Raw genomic sequence first — 12,239 nt, 5'->3', positions numbered from 1 at the left:
AACTTATACATAGACTTTCATATGATTGTTTTCTTTACTTAATAATGGCCTTTAAGTGTTTTTCTTGAAATAATTACTGCAATTATTTCCATAGGTTAGCGATAGACTCGGGCAATTATAACTGCATACTCTATAATCACATAGGAACAAAACTCCTTGGCTGAGAGCCATCAAGAATACTATTTCTACAGTCCAACAGCAGAATGTTATCAATACTAAATTCTACATTTCACAGACATTCCTGCTTTTGAACAAACTTATAACAGAGGTAGAAAGCAAAGGGATTCGCACAATATGCATATTAGTATAATTAGTGAATACTTCGCCATGTGAACTATTTTCCAAGTCACCAAACATCCAAATATCTGTATTTTTATCCTACTCCCTGAAGACTGATTTTTTTGTCTCTGCATTTTGCTGTTTCTGCATTCAGGTCAGCAAAGCTTGCTTGATTTTCGAGGTCTCTCCAGACAGGATGAAGTGCCTCACTTAATCCGGAGCCAGCTACCCCCCATTCCCACCTTCCCTCTGTCTGCTCTGCCCGCTAGCCTCTTCACCATGTACAGCTGCACTTAGAAGTCTATGTTTGATTTTGATTGATGAGACAAAAGGGGCTCCTCTGCCTTCTGAAGAGTTCAATATGTATAAAGGAAATTGTGGTTTTACCTCAGATCACTTTCCTTTTTTCTGACACGTTGTTCTTGTCAGCGTTTAACTTCCCCACGGCCATGGCTACGCTCAAAATTGATTGGCAGCATAATTATCGACCTGATTTGCTCGACCACTGGCGACTCAGGGATAAGAGAGTGATAAATTGTATCCCACCCTTCACAATACCTGAGAAATCTGGCACATCACGGTCCGCTAATATCAATTACACATGTACTAAATTGCTGAAAACCACACACATTCCCAACACAGATTCTACCGAGCTTGTTTCGGATCAAACAAGATTAGCCATGTGTTTTTTAGCAATGTAATTGAAAGACAACACAGTGTTAATCACCATGTGAAAAAGCCGGTTGCACAAGACATTGTCGTATGCAGATCGCATATTTCTCAGCACTTCAATAATAAACGGAAAGATACGTCGCTGATGAGCGCAACCGCTGTGTGACGAATGTAGCCATTGTGTGACGAACATAGCCATTGTGTGACAAAAATAACGTCATTGACAGACATGCGTATACAGTATTTAATACGTTGAACGAATTGAGAGAATAGTTAGAAAAATTGATTCTGTTTTTTTCAATTAGCCAGGATTCATTCCGCTAGAAACCAGGATTGGTTCAGAGTCATGTCCATTAGAGTGGTGGCAAAAACATAGAGGCTACGTGTATAAAATTGCAAGTATCTACTGTCAATCCTTTTAAATTATTATGTTTCTCAGCCCTAACTAAAATACCAGCAAAGAGCGATACATGAATGCTTTCATTGCTTGGATAACTTGCGTAGTGTCGTGAGAGCTCATGAAAAACTACTATTGCTTTGCAAAAAAACCTGACTCCTCCTTTGTGTTTTAATGAAAACACACGAGAGTAGCACACACGTGCGCTCGCACTTCTCAAACACGTTGCTATTTTAGTCTCCAGGACGCTGCAAAATACTTTGCGCTGGAGGGCTGGAAAAAGTGAGGAGTGACTGACGGGCAGGTGAGCCCATTTCCCACCCCTCCCTGATTATCCCCTTGCAATCACTAGGAAAACAAGGACTTCTCCCACCCATTCTCTCGAAGATTAAGACTTGATATGGAAGGTATGACCGAGGTTTCGATGGAGGGTGAAGACACCAAAGGCTCGTTACCAGGTTACATCACAGCGCTGTTGTTGTTGTGAGTGCGTGTGCCAACATCTTAAGGAGTAATGGAAGGTAGAGTGCTTAGCAATCCCCCTCCCTGATGCAGAGTTGCCATCACACCACAGGAAGATTCTTGTCATAATAATCTTATCCTTTTTTTTTTCTTCTTGTGAGTGGCTCATTTTTTTTATACACCGTCTGGGCGAGCATTTTGCAATCACTTGTCTAAATATTAGCCGTCTAAGCAACATTGTTTTCAATGGAGCGTCCATCACGTGTGTCGTCTGAGTGTGAGGCAGCGTTGTGCTGTTGTGGTGGATTCGTGACTGGGGTCCAAATAAAAAAAAAATGGGGGAAATGGGGGTTCGTTTTTTAAAATTGTAGATACGAGCACCGGTTTGGTAGCACGGTTCTTTTGTGTATAAGTGTGTGATTGTGAGCTTGAATAGCCTGAGGAAATCACGGCTGTGATGCTGTGTGTGGCATTTAAGATGAGCTCGTTCTAGTCATGCTGTAAGAAGTTCCGGGCAGAACATAAAGAAAGCTCTTTGTGATGTGTTATTATTGTTTTTATTACATAGGATGACAATGTTTTGCCTATTGCGGGAAATGGTGAAGTTGCCTCAGGTCTACTATCCTAGGCTAATTTGGTGTGTTGCTGCTGTACAGTATGTGCATATTTTGCTAAACACAGTCTTCTTCTGCGTAACCTGTATTTAGTGAAGGAAGCATTGGCTTGACTCACCTGTTACCTTGGGGTCAATGTGCGGCCGCGTCAGTCTGGAAACCAAACAACTTGAGTCTATTGAGGCCCTTGTTGCTTGAAATTATTGTGCTTTGTTTTGAATAAACCTACAACTGAGTCGTAAATTAGTTGTATAGTTTCTCCAATGGGAGAATAATTGTGGATACCAATATTTTCATCCGTTTCAAAACTGTAAGCACTTAAAGATTCTATTGAAGGTTTGACCCATTCTGTGGTAACATGGTGGCAACAAGAATGGATGCATGCTGTCATAGGTTATCGCTCTTAACCATCGACTGTTGGCGCTGATTGCTCAATTGTGTACATACAGTATGTCGAACAAGCCATGTTGACGCTTTTCACACACACAAAAAAATAGATTTTTTTGTTCTCCATCCTTTCAATACTCAGGTAGCCTTGTTGGCAATGATCGGGGAATTCTGAACCGCTTGTAATGTGCCATCTGTGTTTTTTGCACATTAGATGCCTGAATGCAATTCAGTTTTGACAAGGCAATTCAGAGTATCCCTTCAAAAGGTGCCATTGAAATGGACTCATTTAGCCCGCTTGTACGATGCACCTGGACCGCTCTGTTACAAGCGGCCCAGTCTTAATATTTCCTCACAGCTGGACAATAGCGCATTCACAGTAAACGTAATGGTGCAATGAAATAATTTAGCTGAGATTAGATGTAAATTGATGGAAAATAGAAAGCCCAGCTGTCTTACAAATGGAGACAAAGCAAATGATATACAATACATTTGCAGTATAAGTGGGCCATCTCTCCTACTATTTGGAATTTAGACTATTCCACAGTTTCAATGAATTAAGTTTACATGATAATTTTGGAATGTATGAAGAGCCAGAGTAAAAAACTTAAAGACGTTACACGTCAAGGGATGCCATAGCAAGTCACTCACATGATTGGTTTGGCCTAATAAGATAATAAGATTTAAGAAATGGAGATTTGATCCAGTCAAAGGCAGTTCAGGAATATTTCTAGAGAAAAAAGCAGCTAAAAAAACGGGTCTTTGAGTTCTGTAGATCTTTGTCCTACAAAATATTTCAGCATCTTACTGTAATTTCAAATGTGCAATTGAACCAATGTTGTAAGTGCATAAGTATGACCTTAGATTGCTGCTATAATTCCATAAGTCTAATGTAATTACGCTCATGGGATTGTGGCAGGAATCTAACGCCATACACAAGTAGAAACTCAAATTGTGCAATGGCTCAAAACAACGAACCGCGGCAAAAGTTAATGACACAGATGGTGACCTGTCAGCACAATGACGTTCACTCAGCACGGTTGTGTTGAGTAATTCCTGCATGTTATTCAGCCCTGTTGCCTCATTGGCTATTCTGCCATTTAAAAAGGCTTGGCAGGTTGATTGAGACATTCATAGTGACTGAATTGTCGTCATTGTGCAAATGTGGACAAGATGTGGGTCAATGAAAAATATTTTGGTAAGTTGACATTCGTCGATGAGCGTTAAAGTAGCACTAACAATCAATACACCCTTAAAATGAAACCTTTTAATTTTACTGCTGTGACGGTGACACACGTAACTCTCTTTTAAGTTGTTCAATACTTATTGTATGGGATCACAGTGTCTCTGGGGGGTGTAATGGCTGAACCCGTGACCCTATTCAGTGCACACGTGCTCTTTTCTACGGATGCTTGATGTCACTTTCACTTAAAGCTGCCATTGATGACAATGGAACTGAAATTTATTTGAGGTTGAGTTGGCAGAAATCAGAGTACATAATTCAGCATGTTGTCAGAGTACATAATTCATCGTGTTCACTAACCTGTGAGCATTTCGGAAACCCTTCATTTGATCTTTCTTCACGTTGACTTACTTACAAAATGAGAGTAACACACCCAAGTTACCACTTTGGCATAGGAAGCCATTATTCCTCTTACACACCCACATGGATCTTACAACACACCGAGACGACAGATTTACGTTTCTGTTGCCGAATGCCTCTAATGACAGCCGTTTGCGGTGCACTTCAGTGAAATATTTCGCTAAGGACAATGGATACACAATGGCAGTCTAAGGACTGCAATTATGTGTCATAAAACAACAATGCTGACTTCCCCCAAAACGTTGACTGTACCTTTTCTCTGTGCACCTTTTTTTGCCCTTCAATACACCTCAGACCACTATTCTGTATAGTTCCGCCTTCCTCAATAGAGCAGAGGGGGGCCCTGAGCATCCCATGGCCCGACAGGGTAATGAAGGCAACGGGGGGTCGTAACTGGCCGGTGGTATCGTGCTTCCTAATTCCCACCACTACCCGAGGCTCTCTAATTAAGACGGCGAACTTGGCCTCGGCGATTACGAAGCAGCTGGATCATTAGCGTGGCGAGTCAAATGGCAGGCAACTCCATGTAGTGGGGCACAGTGCCTTTCATCAACTTGTATCTTTGCCAGCTTACCTCCCGCAGCCTCTAGAATTCAAGGCGGGCCTTTTTTTTCTTTCAGTCTTGGTACTAAGACAAAAAAAAATATGGTCAGATACTAGTATAGGCGTTTGTTCAATACATTGTAATATTTTATGCATGGGTCAAACCTCATATCAGAAACATAACTCATTTACAGACCTTGTTCCCCAAAATTCTTTGCATCCAGTATCAGTTGTCTTGGATTATTATTTTGCAGTCTCATAAAAAGTGGAATAAGCCCAACTCCTTCATGCAGGTGAAAAAATATAGCCATCATCTGCTGAAAAGCAACTACTGCTCTGAGAGATGCTAATTACACTAGTGACTATAATTACAATTTAAACGGTAATTCTAACCCATTTGAAATCCAAGCACATTTTCTGAGTCAACTGTCATTCCTGCATGGATGCGCACATCCAAATATAGTAGTACTTTGTGATATTTTAACATAACGTGTTCTCATTACACAGTAAAGAAGTAATTGAAGATGCACTGATCGATCGGTTGGCTGCCTACAAAAAAATGTTGGAAGAATCGATGATCGGTCGATAATTAATTGTATAATTGACCTTGTCCACGGATCGCACCAATGGCCAGTCAGCCACATTAGGGCGATAGCATTTAATCGCGGACATTGATGATCATTATTATGAGCATTTATTGTATACTTTTGCTTCCCTAACATATTCAATTTGAAAGCAAAAGCAAATTAGTTTGATATTGTAATTGCTTGCTATTGACATGGCAAAACCTCTGCTGTAACTCTTAACATTTATTGTAATTACAAATTGCAGATGTCTAGTCTTTTTTGATATTTTGAAAAACAATATATCAGCAATAATCTGACTTCTCAGATACAGATACACATGTTTCTCATTCAAGTGTAATTTCCTTTCACACTTGAAATCTGTAAACAAACAGTGTCTTGGGTGCCAATGACATAAAAATCACAAGTGTGTGACCACTGTTATTTTTTATTTTTATTTCATTATGTCAATCTATTTGTTATAACAGTAACGTCTTCTTATCTCCATTCATGTAAGTTCACTATTGTGATTTCCCCTTCAGTTCGAGGGAAAAAAAAATCTTTTAACATGACAGACACTCTCATTTAGCACAGTCCAAATAGATTGAACATCTTTCAATAGCACTGAAACATGATCATTTACAACCAGCCCTTTCAGTTCAAATGGATTGACCGTTTATCACCATCAATGGCAGCCAATGAATGTATCGTAGTTACATAAACAGGCAAAAAAGATTAGAACAAATCACTTCCATTGTGTACGTGCAATACACAATGTAAAATAGCTGAAAGAAAACACAGGAATGTGACAGTAAATAAATTATTCACAACAGTCAAATGCTCTACCCCATTAAATATCTCCCCAAGCTTGATCTGGCCTTGTCCCTCTCAGAATTCTGTTGACATGGAAGAGGAAAAAATGCCTTAATCATCCGCTCATGTCTGTGCCCATAACAGATATTGAATTGGCTGCCGAGCCGCCGCTAACCTCCTGCTGTTAGAGATCAATGGACCTGGCAAGCGCAAACTTCCTCTGACCATCTGACGCCAAAGCAGTTTGCTCCATTTAGGAATGTCTTCCTGCTGTGGCTCATGGAGGCCTAGTAAATAATTATTTCTATGATGTATGACACCCATTTCCATTCGCAAAATTTCACTTCTTAATAAAACACGTTTTATCTGTCCACCAGCAGACAGTAAAAATTACTCTTATAGACTATAGGGCGATAGAATTGATGGTTATTGTCATTTTTCTAAATCTGACAGGCATTTACACCTTCCAAAGCACACGCATTTGCAATAACATTGCTACACTGATTCTAATAGACAATTACTCACCACTTCTAAATATACTTGTATTAGACATCTCTGTTCTTTGTATTGAGTTTAAGTTGGATCTGTAGCTGGCAGCCATGTTCTTCTTCTCAGAAGAAGGCGTGTGTTTACGTCCCTTTTGCCTACACTCAGTCCACAATGAGCTCTTTGATCTTAGTGTTCATGGCCACTCTGTTATTTTCACACTACCCCATTAGACGCTGATCCCCATCCCAGAAGACCCACTGACGATACGTTACTAATCGGGCCGTTCACTGAGGTGTTTGAGAACTTGATTACGGCGTCGTAACCAAGCACAGAGACATTTAGTTTGTCAAGTATGTAGGAGGCTTAGTCTATCCTCAATAGTAAAAGCTGTCCATATAGAGTTATAGACTAGTTATTGTAGAAAGTTTGTTCCCTTAGTGGTCCAGATCTAATTTCACACAATAGAACAATTTATATCAGCGTTTCCCTACTCTTATTGGAAGAAGAATTAATCTCGTTTTGAATCTCATCATTAGTCAAGGTACTATTCGAGTGGTCTATTAAAACAGACTAGAGAGAATTAGGGTTTAATCACCTTGGTGGATGATTGAGCACTCAATAGAAGACTGTTAAGTAGACTTTTTAGTTTGTGAAGAATGCCATGGTGTCCTTTCATGACCTGAGCCGTGTAGATGGCAGAAAGCTTTGTCAAACTGGTAAGCACCCCTCTTTTAAGTCCCTCGGAGGTACGTAAAAATAGTCGAAAATGTCATTTTGATCCTGGGATCGGAATGAATCAGTACAATAGTGCTGGCTGTCTGTCTGGAGGCACTTTTGAATCACCCTTTGCAAATTCTTTCAAAGGAATGGGATATTATTTCACATTGTGCGCAGACTATTTTTGAAGGATACAGTGTTTGGCCTATTGAGGACTGTCAGACTGTTTATTCCCACACTGACACACACTGAACCCAAAACAAATAGTACAAAATGCTGGGTTTGTTTTTGCTGTCAACCAGTTCAAGGTGTCATCACACCCCTTTTCCCCCTGCGCGGATACTCGTCTTCGCCTCCATTTAGAACTCACGGCTTATCTAGCGCGCCCCTCTATTTTCGGACAAGCGGGGCAGTGTGCCAGAAAGGACAGCGAGACAGGCTGTTGCAGACGCACACTGGGTGGAGGACAGTTTGCAAGATGACACTGCCTCCCTTGTTTATGGCAAAGGCGAGTGGGCGGGCAGGCTGGAAGGCAGAGCAGACTGAGGGGGAAAGGGGGTTTTACTAGCCACAAGAGAGTCAGAATTCTTCCTGAGCCATTGCCCCATTTGGCTGGCAGTTGTGAAAACAATTGCCCAACATTTACTCTCCCTCACTCTCTCTCCCGCTCCCTCTCTTCGCCTCCCTCCGTGCAGATGGAGTCCGAGTTATGAGTCAGCTCTGAGAGCAGCAAGTGGAAGAGAAGGTGGTGAACTAATAAATCGGCTGCACAGTCAGTGAAAGCATGTGCAGGGAACATGTAAACTCCTTCTCTACTTCTGCTCACTTAACATAATCATTGGAGTCTGATTAAAACAAAAAAAAATCTCCAGATTTTAAAGACGAGCAACACGCTGACAGATATTCTTCTCATTGAGCAACCAACAAAAAAATGTAACCTTCTAATGTTGTGATACTGAAAACATTGAACTGATCTTGGCCTGTTTCCACAGACTCGCTTTGGAGAAGACGTCATGCTGATGTCCTGATCTGAGGACCCAGATCCAGTTTATCACCCCCGCCCGCTTCTCTCCCTACCAGTTATCCGAGTTCTGACAGAGACCACCGCTTTACCGAAAGGTTTTCGGGTTCAGCCCGCCCCCCACCCTGCTGCCCGGCCTGTCGTCACCATGACGTCGGAGCTGGAAAGTAGCTTGACCTCTATGGATTGGCTCCCTCAACTCACCATGCAGGCGGCCATCCGCAAGGCCGATGGTCAGCACGGCCACGGGCCAGGCATAGGCAAAAAGAGCGCCCTGCTGGACCCCAACACCACCCTCGATCAGGAGGAAGTACAGCAGCACAAGGACGGCAAGCCGCCCTACAGCTACGCTAGCCTCATCACGTTCGCCATCAACAGTTCACCAAAGAAGAAGATGACACTGAGTGAGATCTACCAGTGGATCTGTGATAACTTTCCCTACTACAGAGAGGCTGGAAGTGGCTGGAAGGTAAGAAACTCTCTATTTCATGATCAAATATTGTGCATTCCCTGGCCAAAAGGTTCTGAAAGCAAACATAAAATGATTAGATAGTCGAATACAGGAGGGTTCCAACTAGATTGATCGCTAACTGGATTTCATGAATTATTTTTAATTGCTGACGAGTTAAAATAGATAATATAAAATGGGACATAGGTTGAATAGCAATCACATCAGGACTTACTTAGGCCTCACATAGAATAATCCACGATCCGAAGTCAAAGGTCATTGGGTAACAGAATGTGCAAGAAGTTTCTAGTCTTTAGTAGAAGAAAGTTCCAATATTTCGACTCAAGAGATCGTTTGGTAGCCTCGAGACAGGAGACGGACGGACAAATCACCACCAATCAGCCTGGTCTCTTATGACAAAAAGCTCCGAGAGAAACCACGATTGTCGCCGAATCACACAAAGTGCCTCATTTGGCCAAATGAAAAATGGATGCAGCCTGCCAGTAAAGTGTGAAAGTTGGAGATTAATATTCAGAGAAGTGGCTGCGGTCCATGCTAGCACGCACTAAATAGCCCATTCATGGGTGGTATTATTCATTGCAGATGCTTTTGATAGGAGAAGGCCATTATGCAGAAGGAGAGAGCCAGTACTGTGTCATCATCTCAAGGAGCCTGTGATATACGGAGTTGAAGCTATGCTGATTGCCTTTTAAAGGGCCCAGATGGAAATTGATATTAGAATGAGTTTTCCAATCAGTCGACGTTTATTGGAAGTAGAATCTTAGGCGCTGCTTTATTGCCGTCAGACAAGATGAATGAAGCCCATTTCCTGAGGCGACAAGATCTGGCGCATGTATAGACGGCTTTATGGAGGTTGCTTTTTCTGTTGTTGGAGGAAAGGGGGCAAGATTACAATGCACATGTTACGTTTAATGCTTTGAGTCTTGCTTTGGGGGGTTAACTAGGGGGGTCGGGTCTTTTGTATGAAAAATCATTTGTCTCTTCTTCTATCTTCTTCCTCCCTTAATTAAGAGTTGGCAACATAACAGCCAGACAGACAAAACTTGTTGTAAACAAAACGGATCAAAACAGTGCGAGAAATTGCACTAATTGCACTGCACGGTGCCTACTCGGTTTGACATGGCTCAAATTGTTGTTGATGGTTTTATGGGAATGTCTTAGTATAATTCCCCATAATGCCTCCCCAGAGTGGTTTTTGCATGGTAGATGTACAACCTAACATAATGGTCAAATATTTCTACTTCAGGGGGGCCCTCCCATTAGGTAAGTTTAGTTGTATGCCGACATGAAAGACATTTTTAAATATGTCTGTTGTGAAGCCATGCTTTGTGTTGATTTGAAAGAGAGTTTAATGTGGTCACGCCCACATCTGTTGTTAGGAGATTTTTATTTTAAAAAAGAGGATTTACATTAAAATAGACTGTTTAAAAGCCATGTAAACTCTTGTCATTGCATCATAAAATGTTTTGAATAGAATCCAAAAAATCTCTGCGAAATGAGCCCTAGTAGTGTTAGTTCTTTTTTTACGTTTCCTTATTCTAAACTTTTTTCAGCTTTTTCCCTCATCCCGGCACACATTCTTAATTTATTTCCATCTATAACATTGGAAATGACCTTCTGTTTCTGTCATCACCCGGTCACTTTTGTATATATATTCAGGGCTTGAGCATACATTACATTATTGTCTATTGGCCACATGTGGAATTGTACATTTTAAGGCACACATGGAATTTTCTGAAACTTCACCCCCTAAGCCAGTCTCGTTTATTAACCTGAAATTAAAAAGAGGAATTTTTTTTGACAAAACGTAGTTAGTTGTATACAAATTTTTGACAGAGATCCAGTTATAATTCCATAGCATCAGTATCAAATGGTATTACATTTGAACAACAGTTCTACGAGCGCTATTTATTAGTTTATAGTTCTTTGGCAATAATGGTATTCTTGTATGACAATAATAATTTTGAATCCTCAAATGTATTTTCCTTAGTATTTCTGATAGAATTAAGATATTATGTATATCTTTGAATATCTGTCAATAGCATTACATACTAAATGTTATTTTTTCTTCTTCAATATTATTATTGCTTCTCCATTTGAAAAACCTAGGAGAGCTGTTGATAGTATTCTGGAACACTTCTAAGAAAGCAATTTACTCTCTTGATTTGGCACCCTTCGAGGCGGATTGACTAGCACTAACCCCCTCATACTGCTCAGCGTGACCCTTTGCGGCATTAATGGGCATTTTTGGAATAAAATTCATTTTGGAACTTCCAAGTTCACTCCCTTGTGACTATTAAGGTCACCTTATTTTTAAAGGCTTAGTTGGTGTTTGGGGTCGGTTCAAAATCTTGGTTCTAGGTGAAACTATTCAGTTCCTTTCAGTCTTTTGGTGTATACTCCTCATGATATGAATTCATTGCGCTCATCCAGTTTGTGTGTGTAATGATTGGAAGCACGCGTACATGGGCGTGGTGAATGTAGGTCGGATGCAGTCATCATTCATCAAGTCACCCTGCTTGAATTTGGGACCGGTCACAAGCGTGTTCAAACAATAATCAGAAATTTGTTGACTGCACCTTAAAAAAACAGAAGGAAAGTTGAAAGAATGACGTCACAATCGAAAAGCGTGAAGGTAGCCTTAAAGAAGGATGCAGTATTGCAGATAGTGATGACTTTTTTTAGAATGTTTTTTTTGTCTTGAGGCCAGTCTTTTGGCTCATCGCCTCACAATACACAGTCCTGAGCAGTTTTTCGATTGTATGAATCAGGTCTGTATGAGAGGCATTGCTTTTTTGGAGGGTGGCCAAGTAGCTTGAGGACATTTCAGATTTAAGGATTCCTAGAGACTTATCCATGAAAAGTAAGGCATCTCTCTGAAATGGAAATATTCTGTATCGATGTGTTTGTCAGTCCTCCCCCTTAAAAATCATATCAGTCGGCCTGTGACTTCTGAAGAATTTTAAATGGACTCACTTAGAATTTCAGCAAAGTATTTGTTGACTACACTTCCCAGTTTACAAACAATATAAACGCTTTATGAGGCTTCTTAATAGATCACTTCTGAGTTCATATACAATGTTCTTATGATGATAATTTAAAAAGAAAAATCAACAAAAACATCTCAATCGAAACATCTCAAACGTGAGGGCTTTTGAGGCCATTAACAGTAATAGATGATTAACCATTAGAATTACCTCTTACCATAAA

The 12,239-nt window shown here is 40.6% G+C and overlaps 1 protein-coding gene across 2 annotated transcripts in view; it reads left to right on the top strand.

Moving 5' to 3' along the window:
• The window catches only part of foxj3 (forkhead box J3), a 75,617-nt gene that overhangs the window by 21,529 nt on the left and 41,849 nt on the right, over positions 1-12,239 (top strand). For both annotated transcript variants that reach the window (XM_077725971.1, XM_077725972.1), the window contains exon 2: positions 8,532-9,029. In XM_077725971.1, coding sequence (XP_077582097.1) covers positions 8,709-9,029 — 321 coding nt within the window. In that variant the 5' untranslated portion in view covers positions 8,532-8,708. The remainder of the gene's footprint in view (positions 1-8,531; positions 9,030-12,239) is intronic.

Source organism: Stigmatopora nigra, chromosome 10 (genome assembly GCF_051989575.1).
Source record: "Stigmatopora nigra isolate UIUO_SnigA chromosome 10, RoL_Snig_1.1, whole genome shotgun sequence".
NCBI lineage: Eukaryota > Metazoa > Chordata > Actinopteri > Syngnathiformes > Syngnathidae > Stigmatopora > Stigmatopora nigra.
Note: the sequence above shows the minus strand (reverse complement) of the source record. Positions and strands in the feature narration are given on the sequence as shown.